The sequence below is a fragment of the Acomys minous genome, assembly GCF_964271855.1.
Source record: "Acomys minous genome assembly, chromosome: 5".
Lineage (NCBI taxonomy): Eukaryota > Metazoa > Chordata > Mammalia > Rodentia > Muridae > Acomys > Acomys minous.
Window position 1 is genome coordinate 38,242,425 of NC_140494.1, and position 27,383 is coordinate 38,269,807.

Below are 27,383 nucleotides of genomic sequence, written 5' to 3' on the forward strand. Positions count from 1 at the left end.
GCTTGCCACAATGCAATCATATCCTAAAGGAGAATTTTTTGGTGCTGATCATCATCTTCAAAGTTGAAAGTGGGTGCTTCCAGGAGCTGACATGTCTCATTGTCAAAAGGTTCTCAAATTAATAAACATCTTTGAATACCATGTTCTATAGATCTCTGAGGTTTCTGAAGCCCATCTATTTACCTCTAGTATATCCGAATTGCTTGCTTCTAGCTATATCCTGACTAACTTAGAAAGCACCTGTGATTAAACTAGTACCTGCCCAAACCTTAAGTTTAATTGACTCTTCATTTCATTTCTTAATTATCCTACACTTTGTGATAGTAGCTTTAGAAAGGGCTAGAACTTCACGTTGCATTTTTAAGAATTACATAGGTACAATACCTTAAAAAGAGTTGATATATAATATTTCATAACCAAAATACAGCCATAATTTTGTGTCAAGAAGCCAACTATCTATACGAATGTAACCACTTACAACCTTAACTTGTATTAATATACAAATATTTATAAAAGTAAATTTAATAATATATCCTTTTTTGCTATCGTTCCTATATTATTTCTATATGCCCCATTTTTGTCTTAATAAAAAGGAAGGTTTTAACGCGAATACAGTAAAACTATTTACAAAAATGAAGTAATCTTTGCTAACTTTTCCACAAGGCCCAGCTTGGTTGTATTCGATAGTCTTAGGATTAAATATTGTTTATTTCAAAGTTCTGAAAAATGTTCATTGCATGAGCTCAGCAATTTGAACGTCCTAAGCAGTCTGCAGTACAAAGTTGATCTTTAGGTGGTGTTTGTCAGCTTAGTGGCAATCCTGGCTAGGCAGAGCATAACAGTCAACTCAAGGGTGTCCACTATTTACACAGAACCAGACAGCAGAAGAAACATGGTGCAGCTTCCCAGCTCCCCCCCCCCCCCCCAGTGGCTGTTGTTACACAGTCTAGATGGATTTGTAGTTGGGGGCCCCATTATCTTCTTGAAAATCTAAAAGGATAGTGTTAGGAGTTATAGAAAATCTAAACATTTTAAATGCCATATTCAGCAGATCTCAGAAAGGTTTGAGGACCATATTCTATTAAGTACATCCACGGTATACAAACTGTTTCTAGTTACTTGCTTCGGACTCAAACCTGGAAACATACAAAGGAAGCTAGATGAAGCTGATACTTAAACTAGTTAATACTCTGTACAACTATTAGTATCACAAAAGAAAGGCTGTATATGCATAATAATCTTATAGATTTTGAGATAATATCCCTTAAAAATTAGAGAGGAAAATGAAAATAAAAAGATTATGAGGTCAGTGCAAATAGAACAACTGCTTATTTCTTGTTTTCCTCTGTCCCACACCAGGTGGCTCTAGACATTTTGGATTTAACTTTGACAAGTATGCATGGGTTAGGAGGAAAGAGCCATGCTCCAACCTCAAAGCCAGCTTTAATGTTTTAATTGAATAGGGACTACATAAAGACCATTTGTCTCTTATGTCTGTAGAGGGCAAAGAGACAAGATGGAGGTGGGTAATACCACTTGGACAATTTACTTATTTTCTTGTCGTATTTTATCTTGATAATCTGTCCTTTTTCTTCAGATGCTTCATTTGCCCAGTGGTCTCTGGGTTCCTTAGTTAGATGTTTTTATTCTCCTGGAAAGATAAAAACAAATCCCTTTCCCATCCCTAACTTAGGATTTTGGTTGTGTGTGTGTGTGTGTGTGTGTGTGTGTGTGTGTGTGTGTGTATGTGTGTGTGTTATATCTTTCCTAGGGCAAAATGTTCTTTGGCAATAGAAAAAGAAATAGGAAACAGGCCTAACAGCGAGCTAACATCAACAATCAATAAATGGGACCTCATGAGGCTGAGAAACTTCTGTAAGGCAGAAGACACAGTCAAAAGAACAAAGCGACAGGCCACAGACTGGGAAAAGATCTTCACCAACCCTACATCTGACAAAGGTCTAATATCCAAAATATATAAAGAACTTAAGAGATTAAACACCACCAAACCCAATCACCCAATTAAGAAAGAAGTGGGGCTCAGAACTAAACAGAGAATTCTTAACAGAGGATTATCAGATGGCTGAGAAACACTTAAAGAAATGCTCAATGTCTTTAGTCATCAGAGTAATGCAAACCAAAACAACTCTGAGATTCTATCTTACACCCATCAGAATGGCTAAGATCAAAAACTCAAGTGACAGCACATGCTGGCGAGGATATGGAGAAAGAGGAACACTCCTTTATTGTTGGTGGGAGTGCAAACTTGTACAACCACTTTAGAAATCTATCTGGCGCTATCTCAGAAAAATGGGAATAAGGCTTCCTCAAGACCCAGCCATTCCACTCCTTGGAATATACCCAGAGATGCTCCACCACACAACAGGGACATATGCTCAACCATGTTCATAGCGTCCTTATTCATAATAGCCAGAACATGGAAACAACCTAAGTGTCCCTCCTCAAATTTAGGGAATTCCTTGTGTCCCTCAGTAGAAGAATGGGGAAACCGAAGGATCCAGAGGGTCCTAGAAACCTACAAGAAGAACATCAGGATGGGCGGATCTGGGCCCACCGGTTCTGCTTAAACTACTGCACCAAGCAAGGACAATACTTGCAGTAAACATTGAACCTCTTCTCAGATCTAGCCAATGGATAAGACATTCTCCACAGCTGAGTGGAGAGCAGGGACTGACTCAGATGTGAACACTGGTGCCCCATATTTGAACACTTCCCCGTGGTGGGGAGGCCTGGTGGCACTCAGAGAAAGAATAAGCAGGCTACCAAGACGAGACTTGATAGCCTATGACCATTTAGTGGGGGAGGAGGTCCCCCTCTGTCACAGACATAGGGCAGGGGAATATGGGGGAAAGCGGGAGGGAGGGAGAAACGGGAGGATACAAGGGATGGGACAACAATTGAGATATAATCTGGATAAATTAATTAAATTTTTGAAAAAAGAAGAAAAGAAAAAGAAATAGTTCTCAATTGTGTTGGAGGCTACTCTGATATATTTTGATGCTTGCTGCCTTTGTGATCCACTTTGCCTGAGAGGTTAACCTGTTTGACCAATAAAAGTCCTTCACACGTGGGCAGGGCAAATGGGGTAGGCGTGGCTAAGGCTTCCAGGCTTGGGGAGATGGAGAGAACATTGGAAACAGGAGAGACTGGAGGAGAAGAGGAAGAAGGAGGCCATCATGCGTTAAGTGGAGGAGAAGCGCATGGCTGGCATGGATGGAGACTTGGCCCAGGTGATGATAATTAGTAAGTATTTGGGACTATGGATGTTAAGCAGTTTGATAGGAATTATTAGAACAAGATGGCACTATGGGAAGTAATTTCGGGGATTAATACCTGCCCTGCCCCAGGTTAACTAAGGCTATTTTAAAATAAAACAAGTGTCTGTGTCTTGATTGATTGCTAGCAGGTTAGAAAATACTGCTGTAATAATAATAGGTATAAGCCTAAAAATAAAGATTATTAGGCTCTACATAAACTCTAAAATAAAATAGAAGTTTATATAGTTTATTTAATGCTTAAATAATGCCTTTTCTTTTGCTCAGGGCATCTGGCCTGTCTCTAAAACAAAAAGTGTTCTTATGGGAAACATTCTGAATTAGAATTTTCAAAACCAAAAGTTTCACTTAGTACCTTTTTTTACTTCTGAATTTGATACTAGTCTATTTACAGGTGAAGTCAATCTTTGCAAAAAATCAGGGAAGGCTTCTTTTGGACCTTGTATGATTTTAGTAAACAAGTCAGACCTCTTTCCTCATCTTTCAACCTTATCCCAAACACTTAACGCTGCTAGGCATGTGACATTGTCCCAAAGTGTGGTCATAAATGAGCATATTGACCTTTACCTAACAACGGATCCTGGGAAACTTCAATACCTCTGGTCTGATTTCATTGTTTTATGGCCTTCACTTCTGATGCAACATATTTGTCAATGAATAGATGACAAATTACCTATTCTTTTTCTTCTTTTCTTTTTTATTATTTATTTATTTGTTGGGTTGGTTTTGTTTTCTTCAGATACAGTTTCTCTTTTTTTAGCCGTTATAATCCTAGAACTCACAATGTATAGCAGTCTGGACTTGACTCAATGATCTGCCCGCCTCTGCTTCCCAAGTGCTGGGATTAATGGTGTGAACTGCCATGCCCAGGTGAAAAATGGCATATTTCTAAGATTTATTCATTTACAAGATTAAACACTATTGAGCACTGAATGGAGACAATGAATAAAGCACCAGAACGGGAGACTCCTCTTTGTTCATTAAGGAAAAATCACGGAGGCACAGCTCATGAATATTTTTATCTTACACTGTCCTTATGTGTTTTATCCATCCACGGAAATACACTGAGTATGTATAAAAAATGAGTATTGGCAATGCATACTTTCAGATAACTATGCAGAATATGAGGCTGCAAAATAAACAAAATCTTGAATCTATAAAATTCTGAGAGCTTATTGATGAGCTACTGAACACATTTTCCTAGTTGTGAACAGTTTTAATCTTTTAATACATATTCCAAAAAGGCATGTATGTTAAATCCTCATTACTGAGTGTGTGTTAAGGAAAAAAAAAATAGAAGACATCTTAATCATTCCTAAACAAGCTTGATGGGATGACTTTCATTAACATGAGTATAAATGATATGTAAGAAGTTTATGTGTGAAGTTACTGTCTTACAGTGGTTTTATACCTTGATCTATAAAACTTGAGCAATTTTCTGAGGTATAGAAACAGTGTAAACAGGATGGAGAGATGTCTCAGAGGTTAAGAGCACTTTCTACTCTTCTAAAGGTCCTGAGTTCACTGAAATAGGTATGGCTAAAGCACCTCCCATTTAGGAAATAGTCTTACAATGAATTTACTTCTTAATATTATCATGTCTCACTTGAAATTGCTTTATGAAGAGAGAAATATGTAAAGGTTCTGCTGCCTGGCTCACAGGAAATGAGGTAACTCAATTGATTCCTCAGTCAGTTACAGACTGAACTCCCCTGGTCAATACTTCCCACTCTTGGTGCTTCACAAAAAATTGTTCTCTCATCCAACTTTACTGACATTTCTAAGCTTCTTGCTGACATGTACATTTTCTCTGTATGGATCAGTGAATCCATTTTAAAAGGATATATTTGACAATATCTCTAATAAAAGGATTTGATTATTTAAGATAGATAAATTCTATAACTAAAGAGGCAGGCAAAACCTTAAAATCTTAAAGGCAGGTGATAGGAATTCTTACTGTCGTATACAGGCCTTATGGAGGATGGGACTTAAAGGTCATGTACTTAACAGTCACAGCTGTAAAGTTCCTGAGGCTCTGAAGGTCTACTCATGTTTTTTTAAAAAAAACCTACAAATATGTCTATCTAGTCACTTATGTCTTTGTGAACATTGTTACACTTTGGGCATTTGGAGAAACTGAGTCACGACAAGATGTGTGGTAATTAACTGTACATGTTTTTGTTCTTATGGGTGTCTCTTTAAAGGACAGCCTTACTATTTTCTCCTCTGGTTGTATTCTTTGTGATGAAACAAGCTACTTACTGTAGCAGCCCTGTAGGACTGACCAAGATTTTGTTAACACACTGTGGAGAAAGGAGGAAAGTGAGGCCCCAGCCCATGCATGGACTGTGTTTATATCTAACGTTTATGTTGGGATGAAAGAGCTTCAGTTCAAAGACTGAAACTTTTAACATTCATGAATTGTTTTCATTTATTAAGTCATACACTTTTGAGTTACTAATTTATTGTCAGCTGTTGACCAAAAGTAATTAAGATAGTTAATGAGTCAAAATTTTAATGATGAAATATGCCTAAGGTGCCCAAAATTGTGTTTGTAATAATGCTAAATACAAATGTAATTCATTTACAGAGACAATGTTAGAGAGAAACACTTATACTTTCAATAATATAGGTCTCTGTTCATGTTATTAAATTTAGGCATAAAGCAGAAAACTCAAATTTCAGGTCAACTCAAGGCTTCCTTAATATGTAATAACATTCAAAATCAGATGTACTTTAAAAAAAAAGCTTGGCCTATTCTTCCTCTCTCTTCTTCTTTCTCTGTCTCTCATTCTCTCTGTCCTCTGCCCCCCTCGTTCTACACACCTGGAGGCACAGTGGCTGCTGCTCGTGTCCTCACATCCCAAGGTCCTTGTCTCTGCTCCAGAAATGTCACCAGCTGTGGCTTAGACACAGCAAGACCTGTTTGTGGGAAAGAGAACAAGACTGTTTGAGTGCTCTTCTGCTGGGAATTGACACGACCCTTCCAGGACAGTGTTTATAAGGGAGGAGATGATGCAATGATCGCAGACAGTTAGTTCATTACATGGTTTCTGTTGGGACCATTACAATATGTGAGGGAATTTACAATGCCCAGGTTGTGAGTTTCATTTAAAGGGAAAGACATTAAAACGGAATTATAAAACACTTTATTTAACAAGGGTGCTCCATGCCTCATTCCCTTGAATTCCTAGCAGTGAAGGATGCACACTTCCAACACAGACAGGTTAAACACAGAGAGAAAAACAATGAAATGGTTCCTAGCTACACAGCACGCTGCCCTAGTTCTTTAAAAGATTATGAAACTCACTGTTGAAAACCAAATATTCTCATGAGCTATTGCATAAGTGAGGAAGCTACGTGCTGATGGTGAGATACATATTCACTGTAGATGCGCTCCTCACCCAGGTACGCAAGGTGGCTGTACGTCTCCAGCATCACGCCCCTGTACAGTCTCCACTGAGCAGGCTCCAGGCATTCCCACTCTTCCGGAGAGAAATCAATGGCCACATCCCAGAAGGACAGCATTTCCTGAAACAAAGACCAATGAGTGATATCACAGCTTACATTGTTAATGTTTGTCTGGGCTCTGGGAAGGTCCAGGGCAGCATCTCTAGGGCCGGATTTGGATTTCCCTCCAGTTCACTTCATCTCTTGGGTCGACCAAGCTGATGGCTCAGGAAAGTGATCTGGATTAAATGAAGAAAGAGGGGAGGGAGCCCAGCGTTCCTTCTCTAGAGACTGGCTGTACTGCAGCCATGGAGGAAAACTTAAAGTGACTACAATTTTCCTACAGCCAGGGTTGTAAAAAAAAAAGGCTTCTAGCCAGGAACTGCAGGTGGGTAGGAAAAGGAGACTTTTTGAACTGAGATCAGCTCCTGGGCAGGAGGAGGCCTCCTTGGAGAGCTCCGCAGGCTAATGTAAATTTAGACCTGTTAGCCCTAGAGGTGATGGTAAAGTGCTGAGTCTGTTAGTTTATCTGTGAATCTCCAGGGAATAAGAAATAAGAGAGAGAGAGATAAAATAAACCATTCTCACACATACGTTCAAGAATAAGGGTGCATGATGTTAAAAGCACCTTAACTTCAACCCCATTATTGTTGAGCACTGTCCTTAACACTTCTGAGAAAAGGGAATTACCTCATAGTAAAAAAAGAAAAAAAAAGCAATTAATCACAAAAACTGATGAATTACATCAGGTTACATGTTTTAAAAACTAAACATTTCTATCTGTGTCTCCATTACATGAGTTCATAGGTAGTTCAAAGAGACAAAGGTTGACAAGGCCTAAAGGTTAACAGGGTTTACAAGTTACAAGAATGTATGTCTTTTCAGTTAGGGCTGACCTGGCTACACTTTTTCCAGCTATCTATTAGTTCATAGTAAGACAATAATTTTATCTGCCTTTCATCCTAAAAAACAATGTAAATTAGAATGACAGCATATGATGCCATATGTAACAAGGTATAAGGAATTATAACAGAACAGTTTGTATATTTAGACACTAAGGCTTGTGCTTAATTTAGACATTTCTAGGTAGCCCCATTTTTTCTTGAGTTCATGGGAAGTTTAAAACAACTTGCCTATATTTGTGGTGTATACCAGGGTTTGTGGTGCCATCTGGAGTGAAGGCTTATCTGAGGCCACAAATCTGCTTCAAGGCTGTCCCCTAGTGAGGCATCTGGAGGCCCATAAAGGTATTTATTGCAGCTATAAACTTTCTAAAATTGTTTTAGAAAGTCTAAAACAACTTCACTTTTAAAACTATTTTAATCAAATCAGGAATTCCATAATCAGGGATTAATTCATTTTAACAGCAGTACATCTTCAATAAGATCCTGTAGGAAGTTTGCTCAATCAGAGCTGGTCAATACTCAGAAAGTGACAGTTCACATCAATGCCAGATGTTTTTCTTTCTTTCTTTCTTTCTTTTTTTTTTTTCTAGACAGGGTTTCTCTGTATAGTGCTGGCTATCCTGAACTTGCTTCGTAGACCAGACTGGCCTCAAACTCACAGTGATCCACCTGCCTCTGCCTCCCTAGTGCTGAGATTAAAGGTGTGTGCAACCATGTCTGGCTCCAATGCCAGGTTTTAGAGAGATGCAGCAGCGCATAATTGGCACGGGTTGTCAGAGGTTGGAAGCAATTCTGGGGTGCGTCACAGTACAGACCTTTCAAATGCCAGATCCCCTCCTACAAAGCCCACATGCCTAATGAGCTCCTTTAACAGGATGGTTCTTGGCATTTAATTATAACCACTAATAATCATACAAATACCAAAATGCAGTGGGCTGGCTACATCTCCTGCCAACGTGACACTAGCTAGGGTCATTTGAGAGGAAAGAAGCATAATTGAGAACATGTCTCCATGGGACTGTCCTGTGGGTAATCCTGTGGCATTTCCTTAACTAGTGACTGATATGAGGTAGCACAGCCCACTACGAGTGCTGCCCACCCTGGGCAGGTGGTTCTAGCTGGTATAGGAAAGCTGAAGAATGTGTATTAGTGCCATATGCTTGTATTACATACATACAAACAATATATATATACATACACACACACATACATGTATGCATACTTACATATATACACACATTTCTCACAGAAGAAAGTCATGGTGCATCACTTAATATGTACAATCACAAATGTAAAATAGAAACAATATACAGATCTGATGCAGTGGCTCCCCTGATGTCTGAGTTTCTGAATTTGTACAGATTGCAGTGGTGATGCAAATGACAGTGACAAGAGACAAGAGATGGGGCAGGCAAGGGGTAAGAACAATACAGGAAGAACTCAGAAAAACATATAAATATGTGAACTTGGAAAAAAATCAGCAAATACAGGACTAACAACACTGAGAATTTAAAATAGAACAGACATGACTTTGATCGCCAGGCATTCTCTCTGGCAGATATTGACTGATGTGCTCTGATAGTCCTGGAGCATGGTCTGCAAACATGACACCTGTGTATATGGCTATGCTGTGGCTGAGAAATACATTTGGTAATGCTGTTTTATTATTTTAAATTTTTCTAATTTCAGAATTTCTGGTTTTCATATCTTATTGAGTATATCCCAGAAATATGAGGATAGTCACACATAATTTTTTTTTACTTACACATGAAATTATCAGCAGTTTATGTATTAGTGGGGTACTCTGTAATAATGTCATAGGTAAGCTTTGAACCATCCTTCTCAGTTTTGCTCTGCTCATCTCCCCAAACACCATCTTCCAGGCTTGTGAAGTGTACCCCACATAATCCTTACACACACCCATCACTTGAGGCAATAGCGCTGGGAGAGTCTCCTATCCCTCTGTTCCACAGCATCCACTGTTCAGGAAGTCCCCAAGCTTTGACTTCACGATGTCACTGGCCAATGGAAAAACCATTACATCTCCAATTTCTGTGCCCTTAGCACTCTTCTCATTGAACACATTGAAGAGATCATGTGTTATTTACCTTGATTTCCCTGAAACAACTTCCCATTTCACCCATGTTGTCACAATTGACAAAACTTTATTTTCTTTCTCTGAAAAATGACTAAACTAAGATTAAGTACGTCATTTCCCCCTCTATCCCTTTGTTGCAACTTCTCTCCTGTCCCCTAGCACTGCATCTCAAATATAGGAATATATTCTTCACTCTTCTCTAATTATTATTGTTACACACATGTAAATATATATGCACCTACACATATATAAATATGAGCGGCTGACTGTCTGAAGACAGTTGGTGTAAGTGGGTTTTACTGGATGAATAGCAAGTGGGCTCACTCCTGCGGAAGACGGATCCTCCCTCTCACAGCATTCCTAGGTGCCTGTACTCCTGTGTCTAGCCAGGTTCCTCCCTGCAGAGCACCATGTGCCACAGCCGTTGTTCAGGCACTCATAATGCTGGGCTAGCGAGGGTGCAGTTTCCTGCCCTTTCTAGGAGGCTCAAGCTTAGGGCAGACTTCCTGGACCACTGGGTGTCATGATCAATCTGCCCCTGCTCCGGACGCCACCGTCCCTGATTAGTATGCATAGGAATTGTGGTGTAGATGCATCTACTGGGTCAGGACACAGGATCATAGTCCTCTGCCTTTTCTTCAGTTTGGGCTTCCTGTAATGCACTCTTGTGCTGCAGCGAGAAGCACCTTGAGGAGCGGTGACAGTGACTCGTGTGTACACAGGATGCAATTAGAACTTAGGATGGTTTAGTAAAGTGGCATTAGTATGTTCTCTAAGACTGAAGACCTAACAAGCCAGCAGTGGCAACTTCCCAGCATGGCCTCTGTCCTATTGATAAGGCTTAAGTCCCATTAGACAGCTGCTGCTAATGTCAAGATGTGAGAGGCACTGAGGCACCTTTAGGGACATCATGCCACATGAGACCATGATCAACAGGTGGAACAGCTAAGCAGGACTGTTTATTGCTTCTCTCCCTTGGAAGCTGACAAAGCATCCTCCATCACTGTGACAAGCCCTCCTGAGGCAGGGACCCTTCATGTCAGACCCAGCTGCAATCCCCTGAGTCAGCTCTGTCAGCAATGGGAGGAGGGAGTGACTATTGTCACAAGACCTTTGGTACAGCAGAAACATATACTCTGTAAAGAATCACTACAGACAAAATGACCTTATATAAGGAGCAGAGTTGAGCAGCAGTGAGGAGACTGGGGCATCTGCAAGTCAGAAGCTAACCTGGAGAAAATCGGTAAATAGCAAACCCAGTAGATTTTCAAGAGAAAGCAACTGGACTGTGTTGAAAGCTTCTTTGTAGGTTGTTGAGCACATTTCTGCCTTTACAAAGTGAAAGTACACAATCCCCAGGAACAGGGGAAATGCATCACCATATGGAATGCCATGAGCCCGAGCAAAGAGGCTCATTTTTCTGTGAGGGAAGTATAGCAGGTCCTCACTGGAGAAACAGCTGCAAGGATCACTCCCTATGTTGTCCAGCACTGGCTACCACCATGGTGCAAGTGTCTGCTGTCTTGAGGCGTATCTCCTGTGAGACCCTGTGTGTGTGTGTGGAGGGCAGGGGGCCTGTAAACCAGATATCATTTAGTGGGGCTTTTAGCCAATACAATTAGCTGCAAAACGTTTCAAAGGAATTAGAGACTAGCAAATATCACTTCTTATGGGGAAGAAATGCAAATGTTTGCCCTGAGGCAGGCACACTGTCATTCATTAAAAATTCCTGCATATTCTGACTATAATTGGGAGGTGGATATCTGTACTTTACTTGAATGGAGGCTGGACCCAGAGGCAAGCCTAAAGTAACAGAACGGACAGAGTGGATGCATTAAGAACTCTTGCAGCCCTGCATGGTAGCACACTCCTTTAATCCCAGCACTCGACAGGCAGAGGTAAGCAGATCTCTGTGAGCTGGAGGCCAGCCTGGTTTACAAAGCAAGTCCAAACCAACCAAGGCTAAACAAAGAAATCCTGCCTTGAAAAACCAAAACAAACAAACAAACCCAAAAAACAAAAACTCTTGCATCTCCTGTTGAAAGACCCCATTTCTAAATGTTGTTTAGTCAAATAGTTTAAGGCTTGTGTAATGCTATTTTGTAAGGCTTGTACAATGGTTGCTATTTTGTAAGGCTTGTACAATGGTTCAGGGAGGTCACCTGAAAGGCCTAGTCAGACTGGAAAAATACCACCATGTCACAAGGCTCGCAGATGTCACAAGACTCGTGGTCACCCACCATTTCACAAGGCCTGCACAAACGGTTCAGGGAAGGAAAACAGGATGTATGATCTGTGAGTAGGCTACTGGTAAAAATAGCCCAACCATTTCCTGATTCCAAAGCCCTAACCAGAGCTAAATCTAGCCGCATTAAATTAGCCAATCAAGACCCTGTAACTATGCCTCTCGCCTCTGTAACTCTGCTTCCTGCTTTCCACCCTATAAAAGGGTCTCCTCCCCTTCACTCGGCGCGCCAGTCATCCGATAGACTGAGTCGCCCGGGTACCCGTGTATTCAATAAAGCCTCTTGCGTTTGCAACCGGACTTTGGTTTCGCTGGTTCTTGGGGAGGGTCTCCCTGACGAAGGACACTCCGTGAGGAGGGTCTTTCATTGTCATTGCCCCTCAGAGACATCTTTTCAGAGAAGGCAGACAAAAGTGAAGACTGGCAGGACACTGGTGGGAAGTCAACACGAGATGCAAAGAGAGGAATGGATTCCTGATCAGCTTCCAAACAACAGTGACCCTCCACTCAAAACCAGCCTATCTGAAGATTGCATAACATAGTGCCTAAAATACTCACACCACACACCACGAAGCAGCAACTTCTACGTCTTTGTCCTAGGGCTTTACTCACATAATACTGGCATGAAACAATCATTAATTTTTGCCTTAAGCCACCATGTCTTGCAACTATGTGACTCAGAAAATGGAATAAAATGTGAAAAACATGAAAAACCAAATGTAATGTATTTTTTTGGAAAATAGATTATATGAGAATTTTAGTTTTCAAATAAACACCACATACTTAGCTATGTACATTAGATGTCCAGGTGTATTTCTGGATTTTAATAGTCAATATAGTGTTTCTGAGTCTTTGTAAAGCACCGGTAACTGGAGTGTATCCAATAAAAAGTAGAGACTGGCACTCTGTCTGACCCATCTGTATTAGTCAGGGGTCCCTAGAGTCGTAGAACTTATTGAATGAATATCTATACTGTTTGAATGACTTACAGGCTGCAATCCAACTAACCCAGCAATGGGCAGGTCTAAATGGAAAGTCCAAGAATCTAGTAGTTACTCAATCCTATGAGGCTGAGTGTTTCAGCTGGTCCACTGTGTAAGCTGAAATCCCAAAGAAGTAGGCACCGATGAGATGCTGGCTAAGGAAGAGCAGGCAGGTGAAGGAACCCTTCCTTCTTCCGGTTTTCTTACACAGACCTCCAGCAGAAGGTACGGCCCAGATTAAAGGCCATGTGAGCTGTTCACCTGCTTCTAGGGCCCCTCATCATGGTCCAGCTTAACAATTTCAAGGCCAGATCAAGACCCAAAAGCGTTGTGGGTCAAGCAGACATCCTGACGGTTTATTTATTTTTTTTAAACACTTACTCAGCCCTAAGTTCGAGGTGGGGGACCTTTCAAAGGTTTAAGAAAATCCAGCCTTCAAAGTGAAGCTGGGTATCAGCTTCCCCACTTCCCGCTGGGCTTTGTACAGGGTCCACCTGTGTCCACTGCAGGGGCGCTCTCTCCCTCAGGCAAGGATTTTCTATAGATGCTGATTCTGGCAGCTCTGTCTGCTGAGTTCCAGAGTTTCCCACATGCGACCTGTTGTCCCTCAGATATTTCCTCTGAAAATTCTCAACTAGCAGAGAAAATTAACACAATCAACGGGACAAGGCCGTTATAAAAATCCAGCTACAGAACACGGGAGGGACAGAAAGCCCATGTGCCCTGAAGGTACTGAGGAATCTGACAGCATCCATGTGAGAATGGGGCAGCTACTGAAGCATGCTTCCCAGCAAAGCAGTTCAGTGAACTCCCTGCACCTCCTCAGGATCAGGTAGTCAGCTGACCACCATTCGCTAGCAATGCTGGACCTTGCACTGTCATCTGTCCCCCACTACCAGGCAGTTCTGGTTCCCAGAAGCCCAAGGTGGACTCGGGCTGCATGGAGCTTCTGAGGAAACCCTCATTAAGGCACAATCATATTGCCCCTGCCCACAGCCCTGACCTGCCATCTCACGTGTCCCAGCCACTACAGCACAGCACCTCCAAGCAGTTTTTTCCGCCCTCCCGCCCAGCCCAGCCCTTCTTGACCTAACCCGCACACCTCACCCTGCACCCCGCACCCCGCACAGTGCAACAGGCTGAGCTGCTCCCTGAACCGACCTCCATGTCAGAGACGCGACAGGAAAGCACAGCAGGACAGGACTCCAGCCCAACTTTGAGGAAGAAGTCTGATAGTGATTTCCTGGAAGAGTCCTCGTGGACGCACAGTGGCAAGACTACATTTCCCAGAAGTCTGTGCGAAAGAATTCCGGGAACCCAGGATGGGCGAGTTTTATTGTTCCTGGATTTGTCCCTGACGACCCTCAGTAGAGTATGGGAGGGGGAAGCCTAGTCCGCAGTGCAGCTAGGGGCAGTCAGGCTCCTTTTTACCTACAGATCCACAACAGAAGACTTATGAATGCGATTGAGCCTGTGACAGAAATAGTAGGCATACAACACCTTTCTGTTCCATATGTTCTGATTTTAATCTCAGTTACCCCTGGGGGGAAATTTCGTTGACTCAGTTGTACTGTAAAATCACGATGCTGAGATAGCAAAAGAACTAAAATTAGAGTTCAGGGTCACCCAGGGCAAAGGTTAAGAAATAGGCCTACAGGAGAGCTGCAGAGAGGAGCCAGCCTTTCCACCCACAGTCCATAATGTTGCTAGGAAACTGGCCCAGAGAAGAGAGAGAGAGAGAGAGAGAGAGAGAGAGAGAGAGAGAGAGAGAGAGAGAGAGAGAGAGAGAGAGAGAGAGAGAGAGAGAGAGAGAGGAGGGGGGGAGGGAGGGAGGGAGGGAGGGGCAGAGACAGAGAGAGACAGAGAGACAGAGAGAGAGGGAGGGAGGGAGGGAGGGAGGGAGGGAGACAGAGACAGAGACAGAGACAGAGACAGAGATTCTTCATTAGCGACTTGACTATATCTGGGATGCGATTCTCCATTATCAATTTGACTATATCTGGGATGCACTACAGTACAGAAACGGAGAGCACACCTGTGACCTGTGATCTGCATCTTGAGGCAGGAAGAAAACATGGCTTTGATCCAGATCCTGAGGCTGAAGATACAGAATTTTGATCCAGATCTTAGGGTGGGAATGACAGGCGCTTTTGATCTGGATGGCCATATGCCTTTAACCCAGATCTTGAGGCACGCCTTTAATCTGGGCCATACCTTCTGCTGGAAGCCTATACAAGGACACTGAAGAAGGAAGGGCTTCTTCACTCTTGGACCTCTTGCCCTCACTTTGCCAGCACATCCATTCCCCGGATTCCAGCTTTTACAGAACACCAGCGGAAACACCCAGCCCTGTGTCACTGAGCAACTACTAGATTCTCGGACTTTCCATTCACAGGCAGCCATTGCTGGATTAGCTGGACTGCAGCCTGTCAAAGATTCCAATACCTTTCTTTATACAGAGAGATTCATTCAGTAGATCCTGTGACTCTAAGAACTCTGACGAGTACAATAGGAACGCTTTCTGGAAGGTGACTCTGACAGGCTGGCCTGGATGGACTTTCACAGACCGGGGTTCTTTCTCCTCAGGCAGGTGCTGTTTTCTTGCCTGTGTGTGGTCAGTCCGCTGGATGGCACCTGCAGCTTGGTGTTTAAATGAGTGCCCCTAGCTCAGCCTGCTGGGCTGACTGGCCTCTTGGCCAACTCTGTCTTATGTTACTTAAAACTTTTCTTGGGGGCTCTAAACACTATCATCATTGACCTGTCGTCCTGGAACTGGCTTTGCTATAGGGAGAAAAGTTGAGGTTTGAGAACATCAAGATGTGGGTCCAGACTCCTCCGTGCAGCAAGGGAATCATCCCACTGTCATGTGAGACATGAGGGGTAATTCATCTTCCATAAAGATCTGGCCTGCAAGCTGGAGGGAGACGGGAGCAGCAGGCATCAACAGGTCTTCTTTCCCCCGGCATCCTTATCCTGTACTGTGACTAGCATGTGATTTACTCTGATATGGTCTGTTTAAATCCAAGGGAAATGGTAGGGATGTCCTGCCATCTAAGAATATTGTGATGTTTGCCCATTTTATTCCTGAGGTTTTTTTTTCAAGCCAGATTTTTTAAATGTATTTTTAATTTTATGATATTAAATGAATAAAGGGCAAACTTGTTTTGAGGTATATGTTTTAGAACGTACTTACATAGCATATCCAGAACACTATAAAAGGAGAGATATATATTGTCCTCTCCTTCCCATCTTGTCCCTTTAAATAAATTTCATTAATACTTTGCGTGGCTAAGAAACACACTTTGGGTACTTTAGAGATGTTTAATCATTTATAAATTACTGTTAACTTTTAGGTTTTAATTATCCTTGTATTGACAGTTTACATAAATTAGAAAACTCAAGTTCCAAATGATTTTGTAGGATCCATATCAATAGAAAAGTAAGAACTGCACCTACAATGGTTCACGATTGCCAATCACGTATGCACGAATCAAACACATCCTTCTGCTGAGTGACCTCATGTGGCTTGGGCCCTTATTTCAATATTCTGCCATGTTTCTATGACAGGACAGTTGAAGTTGTAGGAGAAGCATTGTTGCAGGAGATTTGATCCCACTGCAAACTCCAATGTTGTGATTAAAGAAAGCCTGCTAGCTCAGAGGGGCAGAGAAAGCACCCAGCTGAACCTCCTGCTCAACCAATGTGCCAGAAAAAATAAAGCCTTCCTACTCAAGTCACATGGCAGAGGGAAAAGCCTAAAGCTTCTCCTCTTCTTCATCTTCTTCTTCTTCATCTTCTTCTTCTTCTTCTTCTTCTTCTTCTTCTTCTTCTTCTTCTTCTTCTTCTTTGCCTTCTTCATCCTCCTCCTCCTCCTCCTCCTCCTCCTCTTCTTCTTCTTCTTCTTCTTCTTCTTCTTCTTCTTCTTCTTCTTCTTCTTCTTCTTCTTCTTCAATACCCTTCAACTCAAAGTCCCTCCTTTCTCTTTAATCCCTATCAGTTGGTTACGTGCTCCAAGTCTGAACCTAGGATTAACTTTATTTATTCCTCTTTACAGAAAGCTCTTGGGTTAAAAGTGTATGCTAGGGGTGAGCCACACCATGACCTATTTACAATAAACAAAATATTTGGATTAAAGGTGTGTATTAGGGCTGAGCCAATCCACAACTAGAAATAAGTTTTTATAGTTCACAATCTCGAGGTTCACAATGGGATCAAATATCCTGAAATGAAACACTGTTCTAAACTTAAAGGAAATAAGAGAATCTTTATTCTGGAACCAAATAAGACTGGAAGTGTGTTCTGTTAGCTTTTCCTGGGAGACATACAGTAATGCCCATTCAGCCTGGGTTAGAACCATTGTGGACCATGACACTAGGAAAGAAACTTGAGTTTATTAAACTATTTTTCCACACCCACGGAATAAATTATTACAGGAGCGTGGGTGATCCCACTGGGAAAATCAACAGAATACCACATTCCAAAGCTCATTTTCAGGGCACCCAAAGGAACAAGTTACAACATGGTAACAGTTCCAGGAAATTTATAGTTACAGAGGAAGGAAGCTCACCAATCCATGCAAGATTCAAACACACAACTTGAAGACTCTGGTGGGGAAGTTACAGCAAAGGGAAGTCTCTACTGTTCTTTGATGACATTCTTAGCGTTTGTCAGAATGGAGTTATGTTTGTGCTGACATGCCAAAGCAATTAATTTAATAGGCTTCAATATGGATTCATTTGCATTGGATAAAGTCTGAATTGTTAGCAAAGGTTTTAGCCTACTCTACACATTCATGGAGTTAGTAGTCAAAATGAATTATTTGACATTAAGTAAAGTTCCTATTGCTTTTAAGAAACACTAAGACCAAAACAAGTTGGGGAGGGAAGGGTTTGGCTTCCACTACCACATTGTAATCCATCATTGAAGGAAGGCAGGACAGGAGCTCATACAGGTCAGGAAAATGGAGGCAGGATGCAGAGGCCATGGAGGGATGCTTGCTCCCCATGGCTTGCTCACCTTGCCTTCTTACACAACCCAGGACCACAAGCCCAGGGATGGCCTCAGCCACAGTGGACTGGGCCTTCCCATCAGTCACTAATTAAGAAAATGCTTTAGAGCTGGATCTTGTTGAGGCTTTTTCTCAACTGAAACTCCCTCCTTTAGATAGTTCTAGTTTGGGTGTCAAGCTGGCAGAAGACTAGGCAGCACAGCTGGGCGGTGGTGGCTCACGCCTTTAATCCCAGCACTTGGGAGGCAGAGGCAGGAGGATCGCTGTGAGTTTGAGGCCAGCCTGGTCAACAAAGTGAATCCAGGACAGCCAAGACCACACAGAGAAACCCTGTCTCAAAAAACAAAACAAAACAAAACAAAACAAAAAAAAGACTAGGCAGCACAGATGTGTTTTAAGAGCTGAAGAAGTATTTCACAAACTTCACAGGCCTTCACTCCAGTATGAACTGTCATGTGCTGCGTAAAGCTATAGAGATTAACTAGGTTTTGTCACACTTCCAGCATCTACTACAGTGTTCACACTGGTAGGATTTCTATTTTGTATGAATGGTCTTGTGTCTCCAAAGGGATGAACAATAGCGAAAGGCTTTTTGACACTCTTCACACTTGAATAGTTTCTCTCCAGTATGAACCGTTTGATGTTGCCGAAGCTTTGAAGAACGGGAAAAGCTTTTACCACATTCCTCACACTTGTAGGGCTTGCCTTTAGAATGGATGGCTTGGTGCCGTCTAAGTTTAAAAGAAGTGGGAAAGCATATGGCACATTCTGCACACTTGTAGACGCTGCCTTCTGAGTGATTTCTTTGATGTCGTCGAAGGGAGGAAGATGAACAAAAACATCTGCCACACTCTTCACACTTGTATGGTTTTTTCCCAGCATGAACTCTTTGATGTTCTTGAAGGTAAGAAGAATAGGAAAACCTTTTGCCACACTCTGCACACTTGTAGGGATTGTCTTCAGAATGGGTTGTTTGATGTCGTCTAAGGGACGAAGATGAGCCAAAACACCTGCCACACTCTGCACACTTGTGTAGTTTCTGCCCAGTATGAACTGGTTGATGTTCTTGAAGGTATGCAGAACAGGAAAACCTTTTGCCACACTCTGTACACTTGTAGGGATTGTCTTCAGAGTGAATTTTTTGATGTCTTCTGAGGCATGAAGAAAATGAAAAACATCTGCCACACTGTTCACACTTGTAGGGTTTCTCTCCAGTATGAATTGTCTTGTGTATTCTAAGGGCTGAGTAATAACGGAAGGCTTTGTGACACTCTTCACACCTGTATGGTTTCTCTCCAGGATGAATTTGTTCATGCTCCTGAAGGTGTGGAGTACAAGAAAATTTTTTGCCCCATTCTTCATAGTTGTGGGGATTTTCTGTATGATGAATTCTTTGATGTTGCTTAAGGAATGAGGAATAGCAAAAGGATTTTCCACATTTTTCACACTTGTAGGGTCTCTCTCCAGAATGAGTTCTTTGATGTTGCTTCAGCATCGAAGGGTAGTAAAATGATTTGCCACATTCTTCACATCTGTAAGTCTTTTCCCCAGTATGATTCTTCTGGTGTATTAAAAGTGATGAGCGAGTAGTAAAGGCCTTGTGACACTCTTTACACTTGTAGAGTTTTTCTCCAGTATGAAGTCTCTGGTGTATAGAGAGGGTTCTACGAGAACTAAGGGGCTTACCACATTGTCCACACTTGTAGGGTTTCTGTCCTGTATGAGTGCTTTGTTGTTGAACAAGGACTGCTTGACAATCACTGGCCTTGCTGGGTGTTGTTGCTGTTGAGGCAAAGTTGAGATATGAACAAAAGTTAAGTAACATCTTTATACTTATAAGGCTTATCTTTAAAAATGGAGACATTTACCCATACATATTGAAGCATCAATGAGAAACTACTGTATATTTCAACACCAACATGCACCAAGCATAATTCACAAGTAGAACAGGTGGAAACAATCCATCCTTCTGCTGGGGTCAGAGCCTAACCAAACAGAACACAGAAGAGATGGCATATTATTCAAAGCTAAACAGCTAAGGAAGTTGTAAGAGCATTTTACTAGATAAGCTCACCAAGCAATATAGATGTTATATGGCCAGAGAGTCAGGAAATTATAAAGTAGCCACGCGTGGAAAAGAGAACTTTAACTGTGATTGTGTGAGTAGAACAAACATCAAAACATGCAATTTTTATCCCAAGTATATTTTGGAAATACTAAAGATATGTTGCATAACAAGTTGACTGCCCACACCAATATTAAATAATATAGCCTAAGGATTTGGGACAGTATTTTATGTCTTATATTAATGACTAGAAAATATATACCCAAAAGATATTAAGTTATAATAATAAAATTCAGGTTCACTTATGAATAACAGAAGTTTGCTGAAGCAACATATGTGCCAATGAATAGATATCAAAATTTCATTTTTCTTTTTTGGTTTGGGGACTGGGATCAGGCTGCAAATTGGTTAAATAAATAAATAAATATAAAAAGGAACAGATATTAAAATTACCTATTTCTTCTTTTGCTTGTTTGGTACTGGTTTTTTGAGACAGGGTTTCTCTGGGTAGCTCTCAGTGTCCTAGAAATTGCTATATCTCTGAGGCTGGCCTGGAACTCAGAGATCTACCACCTCTGCCTCTCAAGTGCTAGTATGAATGCAGTGGGCCCCCAGGCCTGGCAATAAAATTACTTATTTCTAAGACTCATTCACTTACAAGATTAAATAACCATTGAGCACTGAATGGAGAGAGACCATGAACAAGATAGGAAAATGGATACAAGTGACGGGATAACAATTGTGTTGTAATCTGAATAAATTAATACAATTTAAAAAAAAAAAACAAGGTAGGAAAACAGAACACTCATGCTCACCCATGAAGAGAAAATTCAAGGAAGCAGAACTTATCGATATTTTTATCTTACCCACTCCTTATGCTTATCAATGTGTTTTATCCACCCATCAAAATATATAGAGTATGTATGAAAAATGAGTCAATGCACACTTACAAATAACAATACAGAATATCAACTGACAAAGTTTAAAAAAAATCTCGAATCCATAAAATCCGGAAAGCTTACTGATGAGGTATTAAGCACATACTCCTGTTGGAGGATGGTCTGGTGCTGCCATGCATTCAGATACTAAATAGCACACACACACACACACACACCAAATCTCGATTGGATTCAGAAGAACACATTCTCACATACACCAAGTGATTCTGTGTAAACTTTGCTCAACAGTATTCTCTGACTGCCTAAAAAAAAAAGTTTCTGTCAGCCATACTGAGCAGAATAGAGGTAGGAGGGGCTTCAGTTGAAGGACTTGAGGGGGGGGGTTGAAGGTAGTGACCTGGAGGCCAGGAGAGGAGAAGAGAGGAAGCTGGGGAGAAGGCAGTCACCATGGGGCAGTAAGGACTGTGAACACATGGCCACAAGGGCTGGCCTGAGGGAACAGAAGCAGCCCAGGCAGGGACAATTATGACAAGTAAATTGGGGTGTGTAGCTGGGAAATAGCAAAATAGTGTAGAAGTTTTATATCTGCCCAGCTCTAGCGCTTTCAGTTTATTATATATATCTAAAAGGTCTCTGTGTCTTTTATTTGGGGGCTGAATGGTCTGAAGTGGGGTAGAAACCCCAAAGAGTTATTATGAAGCAAACGGAGTGTAGCAAACACCCTCCAAATAATTTCTGCTACGTAGTCCTAGTTGCAGACAGTTTTAACCTAAAATGCATTCAAAGGGCATGTGTTTAAAATCCTTATTGCTGAGTATGTGATAGGAAAACATTTTAGAAAACTTCTATCATTCACAAAAGAACTCTTAAGATGACTTTCATTAACATGGGCATAAGTGACATGAAGGAAACCTGTGAGGCTAGACTTGTACAATGACTTCATGCCTAGGTCTGTTGAAAAGTATACAAACGTCCAGATGCGCACAAGAGTGCGAGGTCTGTTACTGAACTGTCCTGAGATTTCTCCTGTGCTCCCCAAGCTAGCCCATTGTGCTGAGACAATGCTGTCATGCAGCTTCAGCTGCAGCGTCTGGAAGAGCCACTGTTTGGATTGTTCCACGCAGTGGAAGAGAAACTTTTGAGAGTTCAGGCCACCTCTGGTATGAGTAGTTGTGGGTTTGTCTTTATGAACCCAATCAAATCAGGGCCAGAGGGTCCAGTGATGCCCACAGTAGTTCCTGCCACCAAAAGCCAACTAGTACTTCTGGCCCTCCATGGAGGTAGGGGAAGATACTTTTGTCTGATCAAGATTCTAGTAAATGGAAAAATTCCTGACAGGGACTGTTGGCCTGGTTCTCCTTCTAACAATAAAGAAGGTGACTGAAGGAATGGATAACAATTTCCAGTTAAGTCCATGTCTTCTGTCATTTCTGTGGATGCTGAATGACTGGCTGCATAAACCACCTAATGTGTGCTGTCTCATCTATACTGTGCTTTACTTTTTGCACCTTTCCCTGACACCTCATTGTGGAACAGGGAGTCAGGTGACTGTCTGAGCACTCACTTTGGACTTAAGGGGACTAGAAGCTGTGGTGTTGCTCTATCTCCAGTCCGTGCTCCATTAGTGCTGCCGACCTTCCTTCTGGGGTTGTAATAGTGGTCTTTGGAAAAGCCATGTCTGTTCCTCTTCAACTCACTCATGCTCAGCAGGGAAGCCTCCTGTACTGTCTTGTCAGGAACCTAAATCTAGTCAACTCCCAAGCACACTCCCCAAGGGCTCCTTGGCTATAGAATCTCACTGATGCTCACACAATAAGGCCAGAGTGGTGCCAAGACCTCCTCTACTGTACAACACAGGTTGCTGTGGTGCCACCAGATCAGGGATTGCAGAGTGGGCAGGGATAGAGCCACAGGCATCACAAGGGACTAGGCAGCTTGTAGGTCCAGGACTTACGCTCACTGTGGACAATGGGTTGAAGCTTCTTTCTCTGTGGGGAGAGTCCTTGAGCCCCACTGTTTGTGTGAGAAACTGGAGACCAAAGCCATGGTGGGTCTGTATGCTTTATTCCTGTGAGATACTTTGTTTTCTGGGACTCCTTTGCCCTGTGGCTGAGGTTAGCCTTGGTTTCTGCTCCACCAAGCCTTTTATTTCTAGAACTTTCTGAGTTGTTTAGATGTCTAGTTTTTATGGATTTTTTCCTGTTTGTTTGTTTGCTTAAATGTCTCTTTTCTAGGCCACAGGTATTTATGAACTTAAAGCCTAGACCTTGATCCATCACAGAGCCAATATATCCCTGTCTCATAGAATCAATATATTATCTTAAACAACTTTAAAAGAGGAAAAATACAGCCAGGCGTGGTGGCGCACACCTTTAGTCCCAGCCCTCGCGGAGGTAGAGGCAGGCAGATCTCTGTGAGTTAGAGGTCAGCCTGGCCTACAAAGCCAGTACAGGACAGCCAAGGCTACACAGAGAAACCCTGCTTCAAAAAAAAAAAAAATCCAAACAACCAAACAACATCCCCCAAAACAAAACAAACCAACTAACTAAACAAACAAACAAACAAAACCAACAAGAGCAAAAAAGAGGAAAAATACATATGAAGCCTTTCAAGTTGTGTGTGCACATCTGAAAACACAGAAACCAGTTATAGATATATGAGTGACTCGGTTCAAACTTACAGAGAAACAAATGCCTTTTGAATACATAGTATTTTTTTTTCAAGTTGTCATATGCTGTTTTAGCTCACTGAAAAGTTGGGCTGGAGATAGAATATGTGTGGAGAGCCACAGATAGCAGCTTCCCCGGCGCAATGCGCACCCTTTTGCGCATGCGTAGTGAGTAAACCGTATGCGCATGCAGTGAGCAAGCCCCTTATGTGCATGCCTGAAGGCATGACGTAAGGTGGCGTGATTCGAACAAGACATAGCGTGAGGTGGCGTGATCCGAATGTAGCAACCAGGAGTGACGATGTGGCAGTTTCTGATAGGACAGGCGCACTATAAAGGTTCTGTGGGAGCTTTTCCCAGGGTCACTCTGGTAGTCAAGGATCCTGAATAAAAAACTGCTGCAAGAAGAATTCCCGGTGTTGGTGTCTTTCCTGCTGGACGGGAGCGGCATTGACAGATATGCCCCACCCACTTCAAAAGCAAGCATAACTAAGACAGTCTTCCAAAGCCCTAGTCCTAGGTCATGCTGGCTCCCTGACCCCATTACAGGCAGACGCGGAACAGGACAGCTGTGGGGGGTGTGTGGGGGGAACGAGATTGACACCATGAGCTTGAGAACACCTAAGAGGTGAGCTACTTCCAGTAGAGGCTACTATTGTTTACCTCATGGAAGAAAGATATGAAGAATAAGGACTTATGGAATGCTCATCCTTAAAAGGATAAAAGACATATTCTGACTAAAATCTCTCAGTAGTAACTGCAAAACCATAGTCAGCTAAATTCTGGTAGATGCTATAAGCTGTCTACATCATAAAGACTGTCTTGCGTTTTCTATAAGGTTTACCTGGACATATTCAGAGCACAGTGGTTAAAGAGAATGTGCACAGGTTATATGCATTCTTCACATTACCCTTCCTGTGTAGTTGGCATTCAACCTTCCTTTATTAAGATGATGTTGGAGGCTAGAGAGATGGCTCAGCAGGTAAGAGCACTGCCTGCTCTTCCAAAGGTCCTGAGTTCAATTCCCAGCAACCACATGGTGCCTCACAACCATCTTTAATGAGACCTGGTGCTCTCTTCTGGACTACAGTTGTACATTCTGGCAAAACATTGTATACATAATGAATAAATAAATCTTTTTTTAAAGATGATATTGCATAGGATCTTCTCAGCTGAACAACTAGCACCTTCAAAACTCTAGCTGTGCTTGCTACAGATAATTACAGCTGAGCTCGTTCAAAGTTAGCATTCCTTCAAAAAAGGAGGACATAGGCAAGGCCGCTGAGCCCTCACCTGAGCATCCAATCACTCCTCCCAGACAGTTGCATGATATAAAGCACCAGTTGCATGGAGGTTCAAGGCTTCCTGGAGACACTAGGGTACACAGGCCAGAAAAACTAAAACTGGGTTGCAGGACTGATTCTCAGAAATCCTGGGGAAACTGTTATATGCTCTGGCTAAGGGCCCAGAAAAAATAAATAAATAAATACTGCCTAACGCCCATACGCTGCGGACATTTTTATTACACCACATATTGAGTTTACTTGTTAAACTTCTTATGTATCAAGTGAAATTGCTTAATGAAGGGGGGAAAGGGTCAAAGGAGCAGAGGCCTAGACCCAAGGGAGGGGGCATCTCAACTGACTCTTCAGTCAGTCACAGATTGGGCTCTTGTTCTATACGGAGCTATTGACATCTCTAAGCTTCTTCCTGACATGTAAATGTTTTCTATATGGACCAGTGAAGTGATTTTAGAAAGATATGGAAGATATATATTTGAGATGCCTCTCCAATAAAAGGGTTAAATTATTTAAGGTAATACAAATTATATAAATGAAGAAAGGGCATGAAGCACGGAATCTTGCAGCCAATTTACACTAGGTCTGACTACGTAAAAAGGCATTATGGAGGAGGGGACTTAAAGATAACTTACTTAAATCGTCAACATTTATTAACATTCCTAAGGCTATAATGTTCTAAAAGAACCACTGACTTAACAATGTCCATCTAGTTACTTATGTGTTTGTTAATTTTCTTAAAATTTAGCCATTTGGAGAATGGAGCCATGGTATGAACTGACAAGTCACTGTACACCTTCTTATTCTTACATGTATCTCATGAAAAGGTCAGCTCTACTGCTGTTCCCCCTGATGGTGGACTTTCTGATGAAGCAGATACGAAACATAGGAGATCTGTGAGACTGACTTCAGTTCTGTAATGCTGAAGCACACAGGCATCAGGAGAGTGAAGTTCCCAGTTCCTCCAGGGGACTGTATTTATTTTACAGTTACTTCAGGAAAGGGGGTTCTGATAAATAATTATAATTTTTCAGGCTGAAATTTTAATAGCAATAACGTTCATTTATTAAATCCTATTCTGATTAGAGTCACTAATTCACTGTACACTGTTACAGTAAATGTACTTCAGACACAATAGAGTACTGCTGAGTCACATAATGCATGATTAAATATAATCAATGGGCCCAAAATTATATTTGTATCATGCTAAACACAATGCACTTCATTTACTGAGATGATACTGGACTAAGACTAATATCTACCTTCCATTATACAGTCCTCTGTACATTTCATCAAAGTTAAGACTAAAGCAGGCACCTCCAACAAATGTTAAGTCAACTTAATGTCTGCTCAATAGATAATATTCAAAATCAAGTATTAGGGTTTGGACTGCTTGCTGCCCAAATGAGCAGACTCACCCCAAAATGTTTGTAACCTTGCCTAAAACCTTGTTCCTGTTTGAATAAAAAGCCAACACACTCAGTTAGGGCAAATGGGATAGGCGTGGCTAAGGTGCCTGGGCTTTGGGAAGATAAACCAGAAGAGGAGAGGAAATAAGACAGGAAGAGAAGGAAGTCCCGTCCCCTCCCCGCCGCCATGTGTGAGGTGGAGAAGCACATGGCCAGCATGGATGGAGGGTTCAGCCCAGATGATGACCATTAGCAAGTATTTGGGATAATGGATGGGAGGTAGCTTGAAAGAAATTATTAGAAGGTTATGGGATACCTGCCCCAATGTGGGAGATAGTTTAGGGGATTAATATCTGCCCCACCCCAGGTAAACCAAGGCGGTTTTAAAATATAGCAGGTGTCTGTGTTTCAGTGATTGCTCTAGCGGGTTAGAAAATACCACCATAATAAAATGTATGTTGCTAATAATAAACATTTATTAGGCCATACTTTTAAATTAACCTCAACAATCAGGTGTACTTAAAAAAAAATGGTTATTGAGTTGAGTGCATGTGTTAAGAGCAGTAAATCTACCCTACACTTGCACAGCAGGACACACCCAGGGTAGACTGGCACAGTGACCCTCCAATGGGACACAGACCTACCAGAGTAACTGGCAGCTACTCATCACAGGATAAGGATGCAGGGGGGATAGGACTTGCCAACATCTGCTGCTCCTGTCTCCCTGTAGCCTGTAAGCCAGACCAGAACTCCTAGTCCTTATCTGCAGGGAAGATGACTTACTCCTCATGTCTCCCAAGACAGGGAGATGGATTCTGTCAGCTGAGATGACCTTAGCCTCTGCACCCACAGCCCGAATGTCCCAAGCAATGGAGTCACTCATTGCAGCCACCATGCACTCAGTGTCTCCTGAACTGATAGCTGAGGAGACTGGGCGCAGGGGAGCTTGTACCTGAGCCTGGGACTCAAAAGGTGTGTGAACTACAAGCTAGCTCAAAAGGCCATGTCCTGTCCCTGCTGTCAGGAGCCAGTTTTTGAGGTGCTTAACAGAAGCAGGCC

At 42.0% G+C, this 27,383-nt stretch overlaps 1 protein-coding gene across 1 annotated transcript in view; it reads right to left on the minus strand.

The window, feature by feature from the left end:
- The window catches only part of LOC311598056 (uncharacterized protein), a 39,421-nt gene that overhangs the window by 9,596 nt on the left and 2,442 nt on the right, over positions 1–27,383 (minus strand). Inside the window, exons 2-5 of the mRNA XM_084782855.1 lie at positions 19,854–19,970; positions 19,672–19,767; positions 6,701–6,827; positions 6,123–6,218 (exon numbers count right to left, since the gene is read on the minus strand). Of these exons, the coding sequence (XP_084638981.1) occupies positions 6,123–6,218; positions 6,701–6,827; positions 19,672–19,767; positions 19,854–19,871 (337 nt within the window). The 5' untranslated portion in view covers positions 19,872–19,970. The remainder of the gene's footprint in view (positions 1–6,122; positions 6,219–6,700; positions 6,828–19,671; positions 19,768–19,853; positions 19,971–27,383) is intronic.